This window comes from Calypte anna, chromosome 7 (genome assembly GCF_003957555.1).
Source record: "Calypte anna isolate BGI_N300 chromosome 7, bCalAnn1_v1.p, whole genome shotgun sequence".
Lineage (NCBI taxonomy): Eukaryota > Metazoa > Chordata > Aves > Apodiformes > Trochilidae > Calypte > Calypte anna.
Window position 1 is genome coordinate 5,773,393 of NC_044253.1, and position 25,524 is coordinate 5,798,916.

The 25,524-nt window shown below is 37.1% G+C and overlaps 1 protein-coding gene across 1 annotated transcript in view; it reads right to left on the minus strand.

Annotated features, from left to right (window-relative positions):
- Positions 1-25,524, minus strand: part of SPOPL (speckle type BTB/POZ protein like) — a 35,796-nt gene continuing 10,272 nt past the window's right edge. Inside the window, exons 2-11 of the mRNA XM_008494357.2 lie at positions 18,493-18,627; positions 18,207-18,328; positions 17,744-17,895; positions 15,168-15,295; positions 10,595-10,772; positions 10,442-10,497; positions 8,756-8,878; positions 6,490-6,632; positions 6,353-6,406; positions 1-4,257 (exon numbers count right to left, since the gene is read on the minus strand). Coding sequence (XP_008492579.1) covers positions 4,113-4,257; positions 6,353-6,406; positions 6,490-6,632; positions 8,756-8,878; positions 10,442-10,497; positions 10,595-10,772; positions 15,168-15,295; positions 17,744-17,895; positions 18,207-18,328; positions 18,493-18,570 — 1,179 coding nt within the window. The 5' untranslated portion in view covers positions 18,571-18,627 and the 3' untranslated portion in view covers positions 1-4,112. The remainder of the gene's footprint in view (positions 4,258-6,352; positions 6,407-6,489; positions 6,633-8,755; positions 8,879-10,441; positions 10,498-10,594; positions 10,773-15,167; positions 15,296-17,743; positions 17,896-18,206; positions 18,329-18,492; positions 18,628-25,524) is intronic.

Below are 25,524 nucleotides of genomic sequence, written 5' to 3' on the forward strand. Positions count from 1 at the left end.
TTCTGTATAAGTAACAACTTTATTGTAACTTGATGTGCTGAAACGCAAAAATATTTTCAGCAACAAGGTACAAAAAGTATTTCACCATTAACATCAGCTGATAAAAAAAGGCTGGATGGTTTGATACAACTGTTTACACGTCCAAATTCTCTTAATCATTTCCACCCCAAAACAGGTCTAAGTCATTTCACTGCTTTAATTTCTAAAACAGGACTCGCTGATCTTAAGCCTTCAAAAACCAGGTTACAAATATGGTGAAGTTCCTTGCAAACCACTGGAAATTGGGAATTCCCTTTACAAACGTAGTCCATTTACTGTACGCAGAAGCCAAGTTATGAGATAAAGTCAGTGTCTTGCCAGCTGAGCTAAACTCTGCACTAAATATGTTATCAACACCAGACAAAGATGACAGTTAACATTCCATTTGTCAATTACAGAAAAAAAAATAAAATAAAAATCAATCAGTTAAGCACAGGAATTTTAGCCAACTGTAAAAGTCAACAATATTTCAGGCAGCAATACCTCACGACTGCAATTCACTGTCTTCTATGAAACACAGTTTCAAATACTGCACATCATTTTCTTCTCCCAAAGGAGAAACCTTTTCATGAGGATTTAAAAGGAACATAATCTCCATGTAAGCCTTCTACTGACCTTCTGTGCAAAGGTGAATTTTATACTAAATACTCAATGTTTAGAAAGACATCAGAACCAGAGTAACTTATAAAACAGTTTGTGTCCATGATTATCACATTTTGACATACATTTATCTTGTAACAGCAAATATTTTCACATTTTCACAAAAATATACCATTACTTGACTTGCATCTGTAATATTTATTCCACGTTTGTGTTGTTTCTACTTTTGTGAAACTGAATTTAGGAAGCAGGAATCAACATGCAACAGAACTCAAATGGGCAATTTATAACACCTCGATCATGGATCAAATAGCATTCTCCTTCACCTTTAAAAATACCTTTTACAAAGATCTTGTATCCTGTTAAATCTTCCCTTCATTACAACAGTTTCCTAAAAAAGGCACAATGTGTTCATTTTTCTGCATGCAGTAAATGGACTAGGAAATAAGGATTATTTATTGAAGCATCTTCCACCCAAAGCATCTCCTTAGGAGAGGTTCAAATGGAAAAAAAAAAGTTTATATATATATATATAATACATATTAGCATTTTAACAGCAAATTGAGTCCTTATTTTTAGAAAGTCATTCTTGACAAAAAACACCACACAGCCATACACACACACTCACACACACACAGGACACATGCAGGGTTCTCCCCAGAAAAGCATGGAAGTGGTGGTTCACATATCTCTGAGGGAGTAGTGTTGGCAAGCCAAAACATGGCACCTTCATACATTTTATTCCTTATCTTTATATAAAACTATGAAAAAAAACAAACAACAACCCCTTAAGATTTCAGCCTGAAAAAAAAACCCTGCCCATTCTATCAGCTCGTTTTGTATCTGCTGCACTTAGAACTTACAGCTGAGGTTTTGAAGGGAAGCTCTTGAGATGTGGGGAATAAAAACAAGCAACTGAATCTGAAGGAGAAGGTTGCAATTACCAGCTATCCTGTTCCAGTGAGAACACTGCATGTAGTTAATTTAAGAAAAGAAGTCAATAATTGGTGCACTCACTTGAGAATACATCAACTGTTTTACCTTCTTCTTAAGAGTTGACAAAACTTGAAAACATCCATAATAAATAAAATGAAATCTAAACAGATCAATTATCACCTTTGTTTTTCTCCTGTTAGTGTAATGTATGGTGTATTCTGCCTGACTTGAAAAGTGGACACTCTACAATGTAGGTAATGGTATAGCACAATGTCTGGCACTTTTTTGGTACAATGTGTGCTATTAAGCTTTTTAAAAAAGAGTTTTCATAGAAGTCCTCAAGCTTTCCATTTAACTACTGTATGTTGTCACTTTAGAACAAGCTGAACTGGACAATAGTTACAGCATTAAATATTCAAGTCACTTTGTATGTTAGAGCCACAAGATTTACCAGTGATGAATATGAGGATATATATTCCAAATGCATTCCCCAGTGCAGCAAAATCATCACTGTTGTGGTGGGAAGAGTTACTTTTGTGTCTTATTGTGAAGAATGCATGAGATCTTATTTTAGATAAATATTTAGAAATTGATAATAGGATAAATCTCTGTAAATATATAATTTGATGCCTTATGTACTATTAAAGTTTCTGATTTTACACTTTCTCCATCATAAAGATATAGTTAAAAGGCAAGAAGAAAATGCATGTTTACAGGTTATTTTATTGTTGAAAATTGGACTGGGCATTTTTTCCAATTTACCTTTGCTAATGGTTTACTAGATGCCAAAGTAGAAAACTATATACTCTTTCCTCTAAAAAATCTCATTCAATGCAATTCAGATGAATCTTAATGAGGATGGAGATAGATTTGGAGATAGTAAACAATCTGAAATTCCTCCTCTCTCCTCCCTGCATAACTTTTTTAATAGGCAAACTAAAACCCTTATGCAAATATGTTTATAAATTAGGTGAGATCTCCTCCCATTCCCCACTTCTGAACCCAAGTCTTCCCCAAAAAAGAACTACAGCATATTATCACTATTACAGTAAACTCAAGGTAATAACTCAGGAACCATTTAGAGTGTGCACTACTGCAGACTTTTCCTCCCAATTGTAAACAAAGCAATCAAACACTGAGGATGTTGATATTAAAGCTAAGGTTCATATAATAAAGAACTGGCCCATGACAAGCAGTTTACAAATGTTTCATCCTTTTCACATTATGCAGAATTTCAATACCATCCACAATGCTAGTACAATAACTGAAATGCAAGACTGAGCAAGCCTCTGCTTGCAAACACCATCTGACATTTCAGGAAAATATTCCTCTGTGTGTACGTAGCCTCCTGAGGTGTTAATGGAAGCTGTGCACAGATGTCAAAATGGGAAAAATCCCTTCAAAATTTTACCATTCCCATGCCTTTTTCAAATAGCGAAAATATTCTGTTATTTAAATATGAAAGCTTGCAACAGCCACCTTCACTTGAGTCTCAAAAAGACATGCCTTTCTTTTCTAACAAAACTAAATCCCACGTGGCTATGGGCATCTTCAAATGTATCTAAAAAGTTAAGCCACAATTACCTGTACCTCATTAAATTCATCAAAAGCAAAATATATATGTACCACACAACATACAAAAGTTACACATCAAAAGTGCATATTCGGAATCTTATTTGGCCCATTTCTTCAATTTACATTTGGTCATCCTATGCATCCTTTACTTTCCTATGTAACCATCCAGGGGGGATATAGTTTTTCCATACACAATCCTATTCTGTTTTCACATTGAACTCTTTTAACCTCTCCTTGATGGACCACAAAGAAACACAAGCAAGAGGTTTATTTTGTGTTTCTTTTTTACCTTTTGGACAGTTTTGACACACACAATAAGCATTACAAACCGTAATGAAAATACATTTTTGGGCCAAACCATTGCATATTTGCCCCCACAATGAAAAATAAATTATGTTCAGAGCAGTATATTGCCATAAATAGCCTGTAGGCATTTGCTGAAGGTAAACAGGCTCTCTCTATATTTAGCACTTGTCTAGGGTACCTTACGTGCCTCTGGTTCAAGCACTTTTAATGAGAGGCTAGTTAAAACCTTCCAGTTAGCACAGGACCAAACTATAATAATTTTCTTTTTCTTCTGAAAATAATGGAAGATCCCTTTCAAAAATTAATCTTCAGTTATCAACTTTACTGCATTATGGAGCTAGTGCAATCCTGCAGAGCCTAGTCAAAAAGACAAGGCACATTAAAAAAATAATAATAATAAAAAAAAGATACATTAGACTATATGGACTAGAGAGTCATTGAAGATAATTTAAGGCCTTTCAGTGAATTAGAGTAATCAGTCTAATTTAAAGCTGAGGATTAAACCATAAATTATCCATCTGAAAAGCAAACAATAGGCTTTTTCAGCTTCTGTTCTGTGGACAAGGGTAACAAAAACTCTTGTTATGGTTTGTGAAAACACCTCTGGACATGGAGGAGTAGAGTCAATTCAATTTCTCTAAAGTTCATGGAAGGTTTCATGACTGTTTTAGCCGTTTGCGTGGAATGCCAAACTGTGGACACTGTGCAGATGCCAGGGCGCGAAAGGCCTCTGCTACTAAGTGAGGGTGGGAGTGGATCATGGACTTCCAGCCTGCTGTTTCCATTATGTCTGTTGCTTGGCTGAAAACAGAAGTATTAAGAAGAGTCACACAATTTTTTCCCCAAACCAAAAGGCACAAATGCACAGAGTGGAGAGGAGCGAGCAAGGCAGAAGGAAGCTGCGGAAGCGCAGCTGAGCATGATGAGAAAATGGCCTGGATGAATGGTGGGAAGGATGCCATTGGGAAGTGGCAAAATGTTAAAATTTGGGTGTATTAATAACATCACATGTAGGACAAAGGGTACTTAATTCTGCTCTGCTCAGTATCAGCAAGATCTCAGCTAGGAAATGGCATCCAGCACTGGGCACCATGTTAACTGCTTTAAAATGGCTCCGGAAAAACAAAAAAATTGATGAAAACTGGAGGAAGAAGAGGTTTAGCACAGAGAAGAAAAGCAAGGGAAAGCATGATAATCCCATTACCTAGAAGGGCATGCTCAATCTGGGCAGAGAGAAGGATGACAAGATGAAACAGCTGAAACTGCAGCCAAAATGATGCAGTTCATAGGCTTAGAAAAAGCCATGAAGACAGGTTAGCTGCCTGACTACAGAACCTTTCACTGGAAGCTCACAGTTTGAGTACTACTGGAACATACTTGGGAATATTCTCTCTTCAGTACAAGCTCAGGGACTACATTCAGAATGGGTTTCAATGCCCTCTGTTGATTTTTAACAGATACAAAAAGCAACAGATTTCAGCATGTATCACATGGACATCCAGGAGATCAAAAGCAATGCAACTACTCAATGCATATATTTACTTTTTTTCTGAAATAATACAAATTGAGAGCATAAAATTCACTTTGCACATTAAGAGTATTACACCAGTCGGGATGCATGACACATGGACACAAGACAAATTTATTATGTGGATCCAACAGTTTATGCATCAATCATGTTCCCATTGCCCTGCATTTTCCAAAGCCTCTCACAATCACTCTGTGGCTGTTCCTACCCTACACGTGCTCTCAAAAAATTTCTTGCAGATTTCTTAATGCAAGCCTTTAATCTTGTGCTGCAAGTCAGTAAGGCCAAAAAGCCTTGAGAAACAATACCAAAGTTCAGACTCCCTGATGCCCAGAGTCAATAAATGAAGCCAGACCTTCTCACATAATTTCCCTGATTTATTGTGGATGCTTCAGCAAAGATGACCAACATTTTTCCAGTAAGTCCAAGAGGGGGAAGTCAGCTCAGTAAATTCAAAATCTCTTGAGAATGAACACAAACTTACACTGCTATGTATGCTGACTTATCATTGTTAGTTTTTCTATGGGCATTTTACTTCTTCTCTTCTATCACTCCCTTCCTTTTCCACATCACAATCATTAGCCCTGTGAAGACTATTAATTTTTTTTCAAAAGGAGAAGCACATTAATTTTGAAGTAACTGGTACAACACAGCTTTTAACCTCTTTGGGGATTCTGACAAGAAGAAGTAAGTGCTCTGCTGCCCTTTTACTGCTTCAGCCTGTCCCTGGCTATTTTGAAGCTAGCTGGCTGTTGTTCCATGACTCATTAAGCATAGGTTGCAATCAGTTCTATGGTCTGAGCCACACACTCTCAACCTACTTCCAGTATAGGCATGAGCACCTGCAGAGTCAGCCAGATCAGGGGGACCTGACTGACTAGTTGTGTGGCCTCAACAGTGCTAGTGCTGGCATGTGGGAAGGTGCACAAACATGTTGCCAAAGGCAAAAAAGAGCAACAGCTCTCCTTTCCTTGGAAATACTGCAGGCTCAGGCAACACTGCAGGTTCAGATTGACCTTGGTAAGTCTTGAAACCACACTGGGGTTGCCACCCCTCCGTTTGCTCAGTCAAAAGAATGAATTCCTTTCTTTTGTGGTGGCTTCTGCCACCATCTCAACACCACTGATATGTCTCTAAGGAGTGGGATGACCACCAGGTGTTGTTAGGACCTCACACTGGAGGGCAATTAACTCTCCCTTACCACTTCAAGGGGAAGTGACAACCACAACTGGGGTAGCACCTGCTGAATCCTACTTTACTTACAGTCAGTGACTGGCCTCAGTAGTGTGGAAATGAAGCAAGAGTTCTCAAGATCTGCAGTCTATTTAGCAGTGTTTGTACAGAAGGTCATGAGGCAGGGAAACTTACTTGCTATTCCAGTTTTTTCCATCTTTACACCCAAGTTGTCTAAGAACACTGCACCTGCAAGAGAGAACTGTGCTAATATTGAAAAGGTACACGGAGCAGAACTATAAATATATTTAGAGTCTCAAGGTATTACTTGCCTGTTAATAAAGTCTATTGCTTGTGCTTTTAACTGTTCAGCGCTGTGCAAATCTGCGAGGATAAGAATGTCAGCAACATTTTCTACCGAGAGGTTACTACAGAGTGCTTCCTCACACATCACCTTCAGCCGTTCCAGTGCATACTGACAAAAGAAAAAACTACACTAATCATTCTTCAAACTTGTTCTCTCTACCCTTATCTCTACAGTTTTTAAGACAGTGGTGAAAATGCCGGCTGCCTCCCAAGCTCAGACCAAACCACTTCCCAACTGGGCAGTCACAGTTCGACAGGCTCAAATGGCAAGACGTGCATTGGGTTTGAGACAAGTGTTATGTCAAAGGCTTTACTGGGAGAAATTTTATTAAAACAACAAAAATCACTAATTTTGAAGTTTTCTTACAGTTTCGTAAAGGAGGAAAAGAAAATTACACATGCTTTTTATCAAAATCATCATTAGACACCTTTATATCTCAAAGTAAAGGGCAATAACTTATGCAGTCATTGCATGTTATATGCAATAACTTCATGAAATCATCCAAAGTAAAATTCATTAGCCTGTTTGAAACTAGCTTGTTACAACTTTACCCCCTCCCTATCTCTGAATTAATTTCTTCCATACCTTTGACACAGCTACCAGAAAACTGATGTAATTACATATTATATTTTGCACAAATAAACTATTGCTTTTTTCAAGGATGACTGAGTATGAATAGGTTTCATTCATCTGTAATACATGTCTACTGATTTCTTACCCAGCCCATTTAGTTTATAGCACCTTTCAGATAGTTTTCAAGTCTGAGAAGAATTTTAGATGTGTAAGTGGCATATATTCAATTTGCCACTCACTCATTTGTATAAGCAAGTGTTCTGTGCAACAAACAAGTGCCACTACAGGAAAGCAAAAATATTGGGCTAACATCTATGTTTCTAGACCTATTCATTTTATTACTCTACTACTCCTCAGGATACCTCTATTGGAAATATTAATTATAACAAATCTGTACCTACCAGGAAATACAGCAGTGTAATAGTTTGGTTATATGCAGAACACAGCTTTTTCAATTATTTCCCATTCATAAGAAATAGTTGAAAGTTTCTAGCAGTTTTTAACTGCAACACAAAGGTACAGGAACCTCCAAGCTCACCATTTTTATTTCCTGTTATGGCAGACAATCTTATAATTCTCTACATTTATCAATTAAGTCCCAAATAAAAGTCAGCATTCAAAAAATAACAACATTTCACCTTCCCAGTAGGGTATACTGAAACTTGCCAAAACATCATCAGTTTTGGAAGATGAGATATTGGCAATGAGAGATGAAAAGAAGAGTGGCAAGTCTAAGCCAGGGCAGTACCAGGGTCAAGAGATCTTGAAAAAAATAGAATACATTAAATTGCCAGAAGAAAAAAAAAATTATAATGGTTTATTGAAACTAACTCCCAGGATGACTTAGCTTACATGACTTAAATTAGGGTTCACTATGAGAACAGGCAGTTTTAGCCACAAATATTAAGGATATGATTGCACAACCCATTTGGAAATGGCAAAGGTAGTTTAATATATTGCCATACTCTCAGCTGAGAGTGTGTCAGATTAGACATAATGAGTTGAATATTTTCTGGTTCTAAAATACTTATGCCCCCTCATGGAATGACAAGAGTGTGTTCTCTGTGGATAGCTAAAATTTCAACTCAAGTTGTAAAGAAAAGAAAAGAAGGCATAGAGTCAAGGTTTTAAAAAGTTAGAAAACTGTAAATTATGTTGTGAAAGGGAATATTCTCATCTGAATGTCTGTGCTGCTAGAAGTCCTCTCAAAAATCACAGCAGAAAAAGTATTTCCCAGAGCAACAACTTATACAGTAGACAAGATCCCAATACAGAAGAGATGAAACATTTGAACTATTCAGTTTTTAGGGAAGAAAAAAAAAGATTAAAGTTCTGAAGTAGCAGTACTGTAGGGAGCACAGTTAACTCAAACACTTGTATAAATCCCCTTCAAGAAAACAAAGATCTAGGATACATTTTATTAAAGACCAATTTTGCAAATCATACTAATGGTCTCCAAATGCCACAAACAATTGGATAGTAAATATAATTAGTGTCTGCAACCCCTCTGGGCAAGACAGACTTAAGTTTCCACTGCTAAGAAAGTCTGTTCTTTACCATCTTCTATCTCTGATGAGATCTGTTTCTCATATTTAAAAAAAATAAAAATCAAAAAAACCCAAACATCAAGCATGAGAACTCAGAAGTCAATTACTTACTTTATCTGCAGCTGCCAACAAATTGTCAGCCATTTTTTCAAGGTTTGGTGCTTTTCCTGTGTAAATGAATCTCATCATTTCTTTAAAAACTTCAGGGTCTACATCATTTATTTCTACACGATTCTGGTAAAGAAGAATATTCATAAAAGCCTCTGAATTTAGTTACAACTTTAAAATGAACTTATCAAATATCATCTGCATGCATGCTAGAAGTTTTTTATTACCATCCATCATACAAAATCCTTATTAAAGTAAGTTAACATTCAAGAGTATTAAGCAGAAAGTAATCAGAAAGCTTGGCAATAAAAAGCAATTGCAACTTTTTTCCAGAAACGTTTAACTTTGGACTCTTATCACACAGACTATACATAAAAATCAAGCCACAGTTCCAGTAATATTTAGAAGTGCTGCTGAGTTTCCAACTCAACAGTGATGTGGCTTGGAATATCCAAAGCTGGAGCAGCAAACAGAACGAAGTGACTCAGTTTTGGCTTGACTCAAAATTGATTCAACACAGACTGCATTTTGTTCTCAGAATCCCAAAAGTACAAGCATGTGACATCACATAGCTGCAGGCTTTCCTCACAAAGTATTGCATGCTTTAATAGTATCTCCTCTAAACAACTAATGGAATGGGAAATTATGGAGTATAAAAAGCACAGGCTATCAGCACACAAGATGCAAGTGTTCTGGTCTCCTACGCACCCCCAGTATTCAGGAGAGGGGCTGCACTGGAGCTTTACTGGTAAAGTGAAGGCAAAGGCCCCTGGCACTGCCCATCACTGCAGGTGGGACATGCCCGAGTTTCTTTCAGTCCAGAAATCCCAATGAAATGCTTCCAATGCTCTAATTCTACTTGCAAAAGTTTCCAATTTGGAGAAGCAGAGAGAAGACAAATGCCTTGTTTGTAAAATTCAGTTGTACCAGAGCACCACATTCATCTGATGTACTTGCTCACAGAAGCAGGATCTTTGCACCCTATTAAGACTAAATCTAGTACACTGATTTAGTGAGCTGACCAACTCCTTGCTTTTTCATGGATTCTCCCTATAACCAACCCATTTTAGGTATTCATCTTCAGGAAAGAAAGGAACAACTCCTCACTGTGGGAGGTATCAAGTGCATAAAAGCAGAAGCAGCTCCTAATTAAGCAGCCATCCATCCAAAACACACAGGTCAAGTGCCTGCAAAAACTGAACACTGCTTCACTGCCTCAGGGATTAATTCAAGTCATATTTTACCTGCTGTTTCTTCATGTCCTGGCTACCATATACAATGTTTTAACACAATATAGTGAAATCTGGGTCAGGTAAATCAGCTTAGGTGAGGGTATAAACTAAAGCCAACAAGGACAGAGCTTATTAGGGCAATTGCATCAGTAGCTAATGTCAAAAAAGCAAACAAAAAAAACCAAAACAAAAACCAACCAGAGTGATCTAGGGCAAACAAGAGTACTTGAAGGAACAAATCCTCTAGAACTTTCCCCTGTTGGCTCCATCTGCCCTTTTTACACAAAGAAACTCTTGCAGAACTCACTGGGAAAGGGTCCAGGAGTTGTACCACCTCCACTCACACACCTTCATGCAATACTCACCTTTCTCAATTTGCAACACTTCAAGTTTTCAGCAATTTTTACCTTTTTCAAAATGTAAAATATTTATATTTAAGCTTTTCAGGAAGCCTTACCTTTTTGCTTTCCTCCATTTCATGTTCAAACATTGCATTAAAAACTGGAGATCGTGCTGCAGCAAGGAAATTAATGTTAAACAAATATAATCAAATTGAAAACTTTTAGCAATTTAAATTACAAAATGATAGCAATACAAAAGTAGAAAGTACCTGCAAGGATAGATTTATGAGCTTTGAATTCTTGTCCTCCTATATAAAAACTGCAATCTGTAAATCTTGTTGTTTCCCAGAGATTCCCTAAATCTTCTGCTAGTCGACATTCAGGTACCTTCAAAGTGTTTGTGTTAGACTGTCCTGATATATTTACTGAGTCTTGGACCACGCTTACCTAACAGAAAATCACAGCAAGACAACTCCTTCATAACTGAATGCCAACAATAATAATAAAGTTACAGTACCCATTGCTAGAATTTTAGCAATTCCAAAGCAAAGCAAAAAAAAAACAAAACAAAAACCCCAAACCAAAACAAAACAGTGATTTCTGAAACTAGGCCAGAACCATAAACCAATGCTGTACAAGTTTAAGCAACATAAATAAAGCTTTAGAGACCTTAACACTGTGCATTTAATCAATCAAAACAAAAAGCATAATGCCACATGATACCTGACAGAGATGTGAAACTAAATAAGCCAAGGACAGACACTGGCTCTTGGGATGCTAGTGGATTTAAAAAATATTAATGCTACTTTAGAGATAAATTAGCAATTCATTACTATCCACGCATTTCAATTAAAAATATATACAATATGGAATACTAAACAGATCAGAATCACAAGGTCATAGTAAAGCTTTGTAAGAATAATCCACAGAAATTTTTAATAGTATGATATTCTTAATTTTAATTACAGTAAGTCCATACTTGAACCTGTAATTTTATAATGCAAACTAAACACACGTAACATTGCTCCTTCACTATTTTAATGTGTCCAGTTGAGGCAGGAGTCACAAGTGATTGTCTTTCAAACAAGATTAAAAGCCATTTATAAAAAAGGTACTTCAATAAAGTAAAAATGTGGTAGGCAAGTAACTTCAAAAATGAAACATGCTCACAGGATGCAATTTTTGTACAAAATGGGAAAACAAAAGGTTAGAATAACTGTGAAATGTGTATTTGAAGTTAATATAATGCCATTATTCCCTGTGATTAAGTCTTACTTAAATGGTAAGCAGAACAGTAGCATTCTTACTTGCTTTTTTCCAGATATCTTTACTTACTGTGTAATTTTAATCTGTATGTTAAGAAAAAAGAAGAGCTCAGGTGGTTTTATTTCTGTTGTCTAAGAGCACATGCCTGAAACTAAAAATTTTGTGAAGCAGAGAGCTATACTACAAGATCTCAATCATTGCATCTCCCATATACAGAAAATTAGGAAAACATTAAGAGAAAATGCTGATATTGTTAGGATCAGTGCTTTGTTTGATTTCCAGAGGCACAGCATCTGGAATCAATCTGCCATAAAGCAAAAATAGTACAGCTAAGCTTCACAGAAAGTCAGAGCACTGCAAGCCAAACTCCAGATCAGAAGAGGAGGATGATCCAATTAAGGCTGCAGCTCAGGGATTTGAATCATTGCCTAATTCCCTGTTTCATCCCATACCCCCTTGTGATTGTAAGAAATGCCTTTATATTATTCCACCTTTTAAAAGGAAAATAACACCCCAGAGCACTGCAAAATTCCACTTTCACAGTGAGGCTACACATGTGCAACAGTGAGACATCTCTAGAGGTGTTGCATACTCTGCTTCCCACTTTTCATACACAAAGAGTGATTTCATACACAACCTGAGTTTTAGCATAGCAAAACCAGTCTGGCTGTCACAGGTAAAACTTCTGCTGTTCAACTTCAACTTCATGATCAGAGCCCTCCACACAGCATCGCCTTGCTAGCAGGACAGTGCCCAGGAACACATCTACAGAATCTTTGTGTATTTCAACTGATGTCTGATGTTCCAAGTTTCCAGTGTTTTCTAATGGTTTCTAATTTATGTTGTTAGTTGTGCAACACAACCCACCAGCCTTTTAAGATGTGACTCAAGCAAAACTTTAAGTCTACATCCAAATGGCCTGGCCTGTGTTGGTTGGAACAACTTTTACAGATCCACTTGCAAGGAGCTGATGTTTCATATCTCACTTATCCAGTTGGTACGTTTAATATCAAGGGCATTCTCTGTATTAAAAATTTATTCACATCAAGCTGAAATCCAATCAAGTCAATCCCATACATCGACTGAAAGCTCATAGTAGGCTAAAAGTTTATGACTTTCTCTTCACCCGATACCAAACACTTACTTAAGGCACCTTAGAGTGGTTTACAAAAATCACTTGTCAAGAACAAACATATTTCTTCTCTAAACTGCAGAATGATGAGAAGACACTAAACCTAACAGCAAACAACCTGTCTTTAAAAGTAGCAGCAATCTAGCTGGGGTTTCCAAGTAACTTCACAAAGTCTGATTTGCTTTACTTCTTTAGAAAACATCCAACATGCAGCTTTTGCACAGAAGAGATACTGTGGGGGCACAGGTCCTGCTTGCATTACACACCCTTGTGTGTAAGGGTATAGAAAAATGTATAAATGAGGACTTTGACTGAAGTTGGATCATTTTTTTAGTTTTGAATCTGTGGTGGTCTAAAAGTAAAGATGATCAAACACTCAGTGGAAGCTAGAGAAGAGATGAAAGCACTCCACAGGAAAAATCCCTGCAAAGAATTTACTGTTCTCCCAGCAAATGCAAATACTTGTAAGATTTCAGTTATCTCAGATTATATGGAAAATGAGAGCTGAATGAAACAGAGACCAGTTTGCTGGGATAAATAAAATTATGAACTTGTATTGAATCAGCAAGTCACTTGTCAGTGGCAACTTTCCTAAATATTTAACCCAATAGTCCTTTGGAGCTTCCAAGCCAAGAACATATCCAACAGATCTTAACATTCAGCAAGACAGAGGAATATATCTTGGCTGCCAAAGACCACCAAATAATCCTTCTGCAAAAGAATGGGAAGAGAAGAGCCAAGCAGCACACTTGGTACTCAGTGACTTTCACCAAGTACCTGCTGTATCTGGTAAGTTTGATCAAGCCAAGTGCAAAATAGTTTTAAAAAATTGAAAGCCAGTCTCCCACTAGGGTACAACAAGCAGGGAGGCAAACACAGGAATTAGAACTTAGAGGAAGGTTTTAAAAAGACAAAAGCTTCAGACTTGCCTATACAGAAATGTGTCCTTCAAACAACCCCTGTTTATTTCTAATAGCAGCTGAAAAGCTGGAACACATCTGAATACATTAATTTTAAAAACATTGGGATTTCCAGGTTTTTTGCCTTGGCCTGAAACAAGCTAGAAGCTATTTTAACATGCTCACTGTGCACAACTAAATGTTTCACTTCCTTCAGCATTTATAATCAGGGCAGATCAAACACTTCACAAAAGCAACTCACATTAAAACATCAAGAAGTTTTGTAAGGAAACAGTTATATTTAAAGATTAGCATCAAATTAAATGACAGTATTTCTCTGGAATTTTCAGTATTTATTCCATTAGTTTTTTTAAACATATCCAAAATTAGATATGTGACCCATTTCCAAAACCACAACTACTGTTAAAAGCTACTCATTTACATCCCAGTACTCATTAACAAGAAAACTTAAAATGAGAAAATAGTCAAAGGTATTTTTACAGAACCATAAAATACTTGTTACATCTGATTTTATCACCCAAATAATTGTATTCATAACAAACTTATCATGCAGCTAATTTAACTTGTCTAAGTGAAAATAAGATGCACTATATCTGCAATATCCAGTCTCGGGGGCCACATTTCAATTATTCTTCCTACACAGCATAATGACAATTAAATTGTACTCTTGCCAAAACAATTTTGCACATTTCCTGTAAATACACAGATCAAAGCAAACTTATTAGCACTTAGAGCATCTATCACCCTCCTAAGCCCCTAATCACTTTATGGCAGCAAAGTTAACTGGCCAATGTATATTTAAGATACACTTGTACTTACACTGCAACTCTTTAGTTTTCATTATTAAAATTGGGTGTTTTTCTAAGTTTTAATGGGACAACTTAGGTTACCAGCATGACTGACATTATAAAAGTGACCCATAATAAACAATGATCTTAGAGTTATACCACAGCTCTCAATATTAATTCTCAGTATTGAGCAGTCCTTCTGCAGGATATTTACACTTGTTCAGAAAATAAATTGTAATAATTAGCAGAAAAATAAAGTGTTAAATTTATTTAGAAGATCTGTTCATTGGTTAAAGCCATCAATTAGGCTATTAAAGAAATACAGATTAAAAATTAGTTGATATTTTTCATAATGCAAACAAGCATGGAGATATTTTTTTGTTTATCCCAAGAAAAATGACCCTGTAATTCCAAATAAAACTTCTTTACCAAAAGTGATATCAGTAAATGACTTCTTCTACTGACAGCATGTATCAGGTCATTTTGCATAACTATAGACAATTCTAAGGTAATTCTGGCAGATTCCTAGAGAAGACAACAGTTTACACGTGATCAGTTCAGACATACTTTATATTTCAAGTAATGTATCAAAAACCAAAACAGAATGCAGGCAAAGCAAAGCAATGTGTAAAGAGAAAAACTTTGATAGCTTATTACTGTTAAAATTAACATAAATCTCTGTTTATTAGAGCAGAAAACATTTTATTTAAAAGCTTACAACTTAAACTACACCCACCTCACAAAATAATGTAAGCTTGTCATCTGGTAGGAGACCATTAGCTTCATCTAGTAAAAAATCTCTTCGGATAAATTTCTTAAAACCCCAGTCCTTGCCTTGCACAAACCGATAGGCTCTTTGGCTTTCTGATAAAAAACAGTTATGTATAAATAAAACAACTTAAATAACAATACCAACCAAAAAAATGACACCTAAAACTTCTATGGTAAGGCTAAGTGTTAATCCAAAACCGAATCGAATTTGCCTCAAGTGCGTCACATTTTTAGGAAATCCACAAGTGTTTAAAACTTTTTATTGCTGTAATAGTGTTATTTTATAAAACGCTTGATAAAACTTAGTAGAGCACAATTTGCATTTCAAACCATATCATCTCCTTAGATTTTATCTTTAGGCACCATGCAGCAAGAGAGGAGCTTTCCAGTTAATGTTTAAGAACGCCAATGTGTCAAAACAAACTGTTCACAGGGAAATACCAGTACAATGAATTTGTCAGTGCAAATGCATTCTGACAACACTTCTGCAGTTGTCATAACAATCTGGTTTGACTTCTTCCTGAAATGAAAAATCTTGTTTCACAGGCTGGAATTATTTTTAGGATACAGGAAAGCATTAAAAAAAGCAAAACAGAAATAAAAGCTTTCAAGTAACAAATTATTTATTTGCTCAAAAAGAGATTTAATTTTTACTTACCTTTTAGCCATAGCTATAACAGTTTTTAATCCATCAGATTTGTTAATTATACAGTGTTCTCTTACAACATCCAAAATAAAGACATCTGAAAAGTGATTTCTCTACACTACAGTTAATTTAGTAGCTTTTACATCAAGAACCAGTGTTAAACCTTTTGAAAATAAATGATTCGTTGCAATTTAAGTAGACAAAAAAAAAAAAAGCATAGAAGTGTAATTGTATTTTTCTTCTAAGGTGAAAATGTTAGATTGTTACCTATTTTAGACACAGCTTCTTCAATGGAAGCAGCAGTCTACACATGAATTATCAGTTTACAAAGGACATTTACAGTCAGGCATCATTATACTGTATAAATAAAAACAGAGCATCTCCAGAAGCAGATGGTAAATGGCTGGAAAGTCAAAGAAATAAGATTTCTGCTGGTAATTTTCCAAAATTAAAAGATGTTTATAATTCTTGTACTGCCAAGTACAGGCTAACTACCACTGCAGACACACCTACTCAGAGGATTTTTGGGTTTTAGCACCTTGGGGGTTTTTTTGGCATTTAAAGCACCACTTGGCACACAATCTGCAGATTCTCAAAATCCTTCCATCCTACACTCCGTGCCCCTCACTTAATGACAGCACCATGGAGAAAGCTCAAACACAGTTTCTGGGAATTCAGCACACCCACGTGGCTCTCTGAACCATCTTTCAACTCATGTATGTGGCATGGGGGAAAAATGGGAAGGAATCAGAGGTTTGTGAGCAGCTGCAGAGCTGTGATCTCCTGGGTCTCACAGAGAGATGGGGGCACAGCTGACACCACTGGTGTGCTGCAGCAGAGGGTCAGAGGCTACTTGCTCCAACCCACTACAGGACTGGAAAACTCTCTCAAGCCACAAGCCCTGAGCCACCACATGGATAAAAGCAGAACTTGGGTCATCTGTGCTCCAGAACCAGCTGGCTTGTAGGGAATCAAAGCACCCAACTCTATCAGTGGAAGTGGGGGAGAGAGTGAAACATTCATTTACTTCTCTTCCAATAAGTGCAGTAATCAACTTTTTATATTTGAATTCAATTTGGTGGATTTATTAAAGATTATAAATGGGCCTAGCTCCATAAGGAGAAAGCAGCATGATCTATGGGTATGCATATTATGGATTTCTCTACATAGATTTCCTTAGAAATTCAAAATGTGCAAGATCTCTCAAGTTCTGGTATAGTTGGAAGGGAAAAGGGAGAGCTTCTTCACATATAGTACCAGCTACAGCACAAACTCAGTGATGACCAGCATTAAGTTACACATTTTCAGAATAATTCCAGCTTTCCTTAAAAGTATTTCCAGTCAAGGCTGTCCTTCTGAGTTTGAAAGTAAGAGCCATACAGTTTTCATATCAAGGAAATTAAATCACCAATTATTTCAAAGTATTTAAATTCCTTGGGCATATAGCTCATGTTTTTAAACTGATCACAGTGTAAATCAGATGAAATAGACCAAAACATTGTCAAGGAGTGTCTCAAAAAAAAAGCCAAACAACTATGCATATTTATCCTAATTAACTATGGAAATGAAACACACACTTCCACTGTAGCTAGAAAAATGCAAATACACCCCTTCTAACAGGAAGCAAGAACAGCAAAGCATCAAGAATCTGGAGTGATGGCAGACAGCAATGTGATGTAATTTATACTGCTCAGGACAGAATTAACACAGCTCACTGATCAGAAATGTGCAAAACATGAGAAACACTTGTAATTAAGTTTCTACAAAGATACTTAAAAAGATACTTTAAAGTTCATCTCAGTGTTAAATTCTGTTCTCGACTGAAAAAGTTACAATACTGCTTTTCTTTGGGATGTGCTTACACACCCCCATGCAACACATTAAGATTCCCTTACCCATTGCTTTTGTTTCTTCTCTTTTAGCATTCAGCAGCGAAAACTTGAATTTTGCTCTGACTTCACTTTTTGGACAACTGACTAAAAGCAAATACAGTGACAGGTAGTCTTTGCTTTCATCATCTAATCCCTTTGGATTCACTCTCAGGCACCTGGAAGAAGTGCAGAAATTGTACATTTTTGAGTGGTACACAGAATAAATTCAGAAATATTTTTAAGACACAATGATAAATGCAACCAAAACAAACATTTCCCTTATGACTATTGAAAGCTGAAAATGTGAATAAAACCATACTTGTAGCAAAACTTCAAGAAATGTCTGAAGTTTAATATTTATCTGCAATTTCATTTTGCAACTTTTGCAAGTAAATAAAACAACTAAAACCAAGCCAAAACCAAAACACAAACACAAAACAAAAGCAAAACAAGAAACCCAAAACAATTGCTGGAATAAAGACCTTACCACTTCATTTTGTCATTTGGCCCTGATGAAAAGGTAGAACTCTTTAAAACTTCACCCATTTCTTCTCGGCAAAAACTGAAGTTATTAATGGTCCACATGTAGGAAAATTTTACTACTTTAACCTGAACAAAAGATGGAGAAAATGTCAATGAAATTTAATATACATATCAAGCATTAACTATGAGAACTAGTTAGACTGCCAGCACAACTCAGTATGTTTATGGTGGTGTTTGGTTTTTTTTAAAAATTATTATTATGACTAGAAAATAAATCCATTGTAATTTACCTGTGTGTAACACCAGCTTTCAGCCACAGGTCCACAGGACATCTCCCCAGGAGGAGGTGGGGTGGGAACCCTTGACATTGCCACTTATTGCAGGTTTATAGTATCAAGATAGCAACCCAAACGTCAGTAATTCTCCTGAAAAGAGTAATTCATAAGTTTGGTTCATGCTTTTTAAGTGTAAAAAAAAAAAAAAAAATTCCACATTTTATATCATTGTTTGCTAAATGATGCATCTGAAAATCAAACTTGAAAAGAGGATGATGGCTTTGGTATTTGGCCAAGCTAAGTGTCACACATTAATGGCCACTTGTACCCAAAATCTGCAGGCTGAATTCTCAGGCAATGTTTGACAAAGCACCTGTGCATCCCATAATAACATCAGTGACATTATTTCAACATCAGTTTTGCAAATTACCACCTTGACCACTCCAGTCATGCTAAAAGGTTCTGCAGGATCTTCTCCTTTGTTCTGGGGACTAACAAGAGCCCTGTGAGCATTCAGCTCTTGGTACTGTAATCCATACAGGACAAAGAGCTCCTGGCTGCCTGGGAGTAAAATAGCAGAATCCTGGGATTTCTCAAGAGAGGGTAAGAAATTAAACTTGCATTTAAAGGAGTATTTTCTTCACACATCTTTAATTGTTTTCTTGTATCTTTAATACTGACAGATTTGACTAATTTTGATAAGAAACCACAACCAAGTGTTAGTTCCCCTGTCAAAATCCCAAAGCTGAAAAGCAGTCAACTCACCAACTCTGAGGTACTTTCTAATGGCAAATAAAGCAGTGTTGTTAGGGATCATCACCTAAGAGAGCACTACAATTTCTCCTGCCCATCAGAAACTGAGTCACATGCCCAGATTAATCACATCTAGCTCCAGACAGGTAATTAGGCAGCCTATTTGCACAAGCCTCTGTACACAGCTAATGAAGGCAGGCAAGGCTGTCAGGGCTCTGGGTTACTGGGCTGGCTCTCCTTTAGGTAGGGTTGGCAACCTCTTTAGACAGGTTCCTGCCAGAAGCACAGCTTCTCACTTAGACAGCTCCATTAGGTTGCTAAAAAGCAGCTAAATGAACCCTGATCAAACCAGATGAAAATCACAATTGTTTCTGCCACAAAACATCTCCTCTCTTGGTACAGAAAGTTTTGTTAAACACATCCTCTGTCACTAAACCACGACCAGGACTAATGACTTTCTGCAACACGAGTGCTTCACCATACAGGACTTTTCACTTGTGAAAGAACAGCATTAATTGTCTTACTCAAAAGATGGGATTGCACATCACTAATCACGTTGGAACTCTTCCTTCAGGGATGGGCAACATGCAGAAAGAAATCTGGATGCAAATATCAGTAAGACACTGCAAGACCATGTGCAATTCAGACCCAATGTGAAGGAGTTTACTACTCCTACAGAGAAAAATTATCTGGAAAATGCCATATTCCTCAGTGGATGCTTTCCCTCCTGCCCTCCTGGTATCAGTTCTCACTCACATTATCAATTAGCCCTTCCACATCAAAGCCTGCTGACACTGGAATTATTCCGAATCACCGATGTATAAACCTTGAAAACAAAACTAATTCTCTGTTTAATATTTATTAGAGGAGGAAGCAAATGCTATATAATCAGATCCCTACTAAGATATCTACCCTGACAAGATGAAAAAAAAAAATCATTGAATAGCTCTCCTTCAAGATATGGATCACTGAGACATTAAAGTGTAGCCACAAATTCAGCTGCCTCTCAACTGACTTGTCTTTCCAAATAAAACTTGTGTTTATGGCAATCTTCAGTACTTAATTAGCACTTTCCATAAATGAAGACTAGAACTAATTGCCACTCTAATTTTAAGAGAGCAGAACTTGCTTGCCCCCTTTTTTTTTAAGCTGGAATCGCATGTATTGCAGGAAATGTGTTTACATAGATCTTGTTTACAGGTTTATATATTCTTGATTCTTTGTACAGAACCATCCAGAGTAAAACTCCTGGGAAGATTACATGTGAACACCCTTATTTCATAAAGCAAATATTAGTAATGTTACTATTGCATCTGACAGTACATCCAATTCAATAGCAACACCTGAACCTGTTATCCAAATACAAGATGGTTTTGATATAGAAACATATCCTGAAAGCTTCAGAGCACCTTACCTCACCCTTATTGAGATTATTTGCTCTTCTTCATTCTCCAGCACTAAACCCAAGAAGAAATACAGCCCATTCTCCTCATTCTGACATTTGCATGAGATGCAGAAGACTGTCTCAGCTCTAATCTGTTCCTCAATTCTTTCAGTCCATTCTACCAGTCAGCTCCTAGTAACCATGGAAGAGCATCAGAACTGAGCCAAGTTTGTTCTGAAGAGGTTTCTAAATTGAAGAAGGCTGGAAATAACTTCTGTATGGTATCCCATTTAGAAAGTGTCCAGTGACCCTATGTCAGCTACCAGTAGTTATTTGCCCCCCTCTGTCTCATAACTCAATCAGCTTGATTCACTGAGAACTTAACTCCAGTTATTTTCAGGTCTGTCTGCTGCCTGTGGTCTACGTGTCTACACAGGGCATTTCTACCTCAGAGGCTGTTTCCACCTGCTGCATAGCTTTTACTATTCCTTTCATGATTTTACATAAGTACATTTTCTCAGATCCTTCTGAATAGCTTCAGGTTTTTGTAAAGTTTCCTATTGCAGCATTAGTACCAGACAATTGATTTTCCTGAGCTCTCGAGGAACAGATTTGTATCTCACTTCTTTTGGCACATATTTATTAAGCCAATCAATTTTTTTTTTAGATTGAGAAAACTGGCAGAGAGCAGTAACTTTAAATACTTGATATCACCCTGTGAGCTAGCACTGAGGAGTGCCCTTTCTTTAGTATGCCTGGATGAATAATTTTTCAAATGTGAGAGGCCATCCAACAGCAAAATGGAAAAGGAATAAAGAGAGCATCAGATGTTCTGTTAAGACACAAGGAACAACTGCCAGGGAACAGCAGGGAAACAACTCAGCAGTACTGCTGACCTGCCCCACCACTTAATCCATTAATCAGGATTTGGGTGGGGATGTGGAGACATTTACCAAGGCAAGAGAGAACACAAGCTTCAAAGGTGCTAACCTGAAGTGTAGAAGTGTTTGGGGAAGGCAGGATTTTCTCAGTCCCCAGGCTGACATCCAGACTGAGGGGGCCACAGACTGGATTTTTGAGGGTTACCAGGGCAAAGAGGTTCATCCCCCATGAGCTGACTGAAGGTGAGAAGAAAAATGAACCTGTACACTCACCCTTTGTTCTACATCCTGTGCTCTGCCTGGGGAAAAAACTAAACACTATTTTGAAGAACATGTTCATGAATCATTGATTAGCCACAAGTCATCAGCTCCAACAAAAAGGTTTTCCAGGCACCAAACCCTCATCACAGCTTATTAGATGAAATGGCTGGGAACAGATGGAGCTGCAGTTCACAAAACCAGTCACAGAATTAAATCAATGGAGTGCAGGAAGAGAGGCTTGTTATCTGCAGGATGAAACAACTTAGAGGGACAATTTTCATGCTAGAACCTGCATTTATTCCTCTGCAGCCTATCAGGAACAAAGCATCCCAGGTGACAGGGAATTATCAGGTAATAACTCCAAGAGTTTTTCTTCAGGCAATGCTGTGCCTGTCTGGACATGGCTTAACAAACCAGTTAGAGTGGCCAGTTTGCCAGGCAGAACTCTCTGGCCATGACAAGGAACATGAAAACAAGTTTTGGATGAGGGCAGATGATGTTCCTGCCTTCCAAAATGGAAATTTTGAAATGCATTTTTCAAGTGTGTGAAGGATTTTTGGTGTTTGGGTTTTTTAAATGAAGTGATAAGCTCATAGTGAATGTGGTGCAGGAGGTGGTGATGACTGAGAGTTTGCTCTCACTGTCTTATGTCAAAAGAGGAAAGAAAAGCTCAAAGGTATTTTACTGAACCTGTATACCCAGCCACCAAACATGAAGGGCTTATAAATTCCACTGGTCTGTTAAAGCAGGTGTTGGTTTCACCTGTTGATCACTGCCAAATGGACCAGTCTGTCAAATCAGGATCTTCACAGAGCTGAGTACTACTTACAAAGCAGAGAGCAAGTAGAGATAGCATGAAAAAAAGTAATTTCTCAAAGCACATTCTATTTAGGAATAAACCAATGTACTTTCTTATTCAAAAAATGTGTTAAAGTTTAAGCCATCTGAAGCTGATCATCTCTAATAATCTCTAATTATCTCCACACAGAGCATGAAGAAAACATGGGCTATCCTCCATGAAACATATTTACACTAAATTTCATCAACAGCTTTACCAGCTATTTCATTTCAAAAGGTCTTAAGATTCAAAGCTACTTCATATACCAGTACAATGCTATCTTGCTTACCTTCCCAGAAACTGAATATTTGTCAACATTATTCTAAATAGACAATTCTAAATTGTCTATTATTCTAAATAGTTACTTTTCAACCTCTTAGGGTCAGACAAGAACACATTCCCAGTCTCTTGGAGCCAGACATTTTACATCTGTTGGAATCATCTCAACAGCTTTTTCACTGAAAAAAATTACCAGCTCATTAAGAAGGTACCATCATGTATACAGACACACAAAGAGGACTTTTCTACTCCAAAAAACACTCCATAAACCTACTTGAAGAATTACCTTAAGGGTTAATGTGATTTTTTGGTAGCTCTCAAGTCTAAGAGTGGAAGTTCAGTCTAATAATTATACCATAAAAGTTCTTTCAGAGCAGTATCAGTGTAACAGATGCATCCAGGCAGGTGTGCATGTTAACCAGTGACCATAGCAATCTTATCTTTGTTTTTCTGAGAGGTACTACAGTCAACAAAGCACTGGCAGGACTGGATAGATAAACTGCCTTCTGCAGGTTATCAAAACACACTCCAGAAGTCAAACCCAGCCTGCTAGAACCTAACCCAACAGATCAGTTCACCAAGCAAATCAGTGACCTTGTCCTGTTCCCTCAAAAGCAAGAAGGGAGTTGTGAAAGAGATGCTCAGCTCCTCCTGACCTCTTCTCTCTGCTCTCTCTTCTTTCCAGTCCTTGAAACTCCAGGATCAATGCCTTTCCCTCCAGTGTTGGCCATATTTTGGCCCATCATAGGACTTCCAACATCTCATCACATGATACAGCTGAACATGAGCCAGTCTGGCACTGTGTGGTCTTATTCTCCAGCCCTGTCCAGAAACTGTGTCACAACCCTACACTTAACATCCATGGCATGGTTTGCTTCCAAACCACCATGGCCCAAAGTCCAGGGTGCCCCAAAGGAGGCTATGGAGCTTGTCCTGCCTGAAGCATCAAACAGCTCCAGTCAACAAACTACTTCAGGCATTTAACAGCTCATGTAAAAGACTCATTTACTGAGTGCCCAAGACTGTCTCACAGGCTCTAAAGAAAGCCTAAGAAATGACCATACCAACAACTCCCCCCCCCAGCATATCTCACATATTCCATTTGAATGGTAAGAGTTTTTCCTGAATATTCGAAGAAATGCAAAGCTGTTATGAATTAACTTTTTTGTTTCTTTTGGAAATACTGGTATTTCGTCACTGGCTAAAATAAAAGATCACCTTCTGGAGGTTAACTTGCAAATAACACCCTGTTCCTCCAACTTTTTATTCCTAGTATATTCATAATTCAGTAACCACACACAGTTTGTCCAGTTGTACAGCCAACACTCATTTTTTAAAAAATCTGAAGTGAATTAAGCCTTCCATTCAATAAAATCATCTTCCAAAAACCCATTCAAAATAAACATGCTCCAGCTAGAGACAGATTTAATTTCTTTTCATTAAATGCTCAGTGAACAATGCATTACCCAAGTATTGCACTAGTATTATATAAGCACTACATACATTACTATCAATCAGTATTTGTTACTCCAGGAATCAGTTTTGGTTTTTTAAACTACAAGAGGAGGCAAATTCTTGGGAAAATACCTAATTGCTTTAAGGTTCACCATCTTATCAATTCTTGGGTGAGAGAAAATACATTTATGAAGCTAAAGATGGAGGAAGCAAACAAACAAGATCAAAATCATTGAGTTCAAAGACATTTTAAGACCCAAGATGAAGTTAATTTTGCAAATCCCATCTAAACCCATGTTCCAGTTGACTCCCACAGTGCCAGGTAGCATCTATGAAGGCCAAGGAAGACTTTTCTCCTTTTCTCTTAAGTCACAGAAGGAGTTGTGCAACAGGCACCCAGCACCTGGGTCATGCTGATGCATAAGCAGAAACTCCTGTGGACTGAACACTGCTCAAGTTCCAGAAAAGACATTATCTTTTTCACCAAATCTCAGAGACTTAAAAAAAATATCCAGTTGAAGAGTGAAATCTACCTTTTTTTTTTTTGTGGTTAAGAGTTTATCTTGTAAACTGATCATGCTTACAAAAATTCATAAAATGTATGCTAGTAAATAAAGAAAATCTGAACTTTGTAAAAGATGGGATATTTCTTAATTAGGAAGATTTGCATATCTTCATAATTACCTTTTTAAAAGAATTAAGAATTGCTGCACGTTTCCTATATGTCTAACTATTAAACTACATTTTCTGCTGGATGAGATACAACACAATAAAAGACATTTGAGAGGATTTATTAAGCTTAGGCAGTTTTCCAATTTGTTTAGCATCATCATTTGCTTCTCTGAAAACAGGCTCAAAATACACCCAGAAAATTTAAAGAGTGTTAAGTATTTATTGAATTTGATCCCAACCTATCACTGCAACATTTGAGCAAACAATATTACTAACACTGATGCAACTGCAGTTATATTTATCCACCCCACTAAGTTAGGAAACCTGCAAGTTAAGGATACAGTACCTTGTATATTATTTGTAGTACTTCTATCACACAAAATGTTTCCTTTCCAGGGCAAGCAGAAGGGAAGAGCAGTTGGTTATGCATGGGAAAAACCCAATGACACTGAAGAACTGAGAGGTCTGTAACAGCTAAACCAGTGAGTTTCGGGTTTTTTTCCTGAACACAGTATTAAAAAATG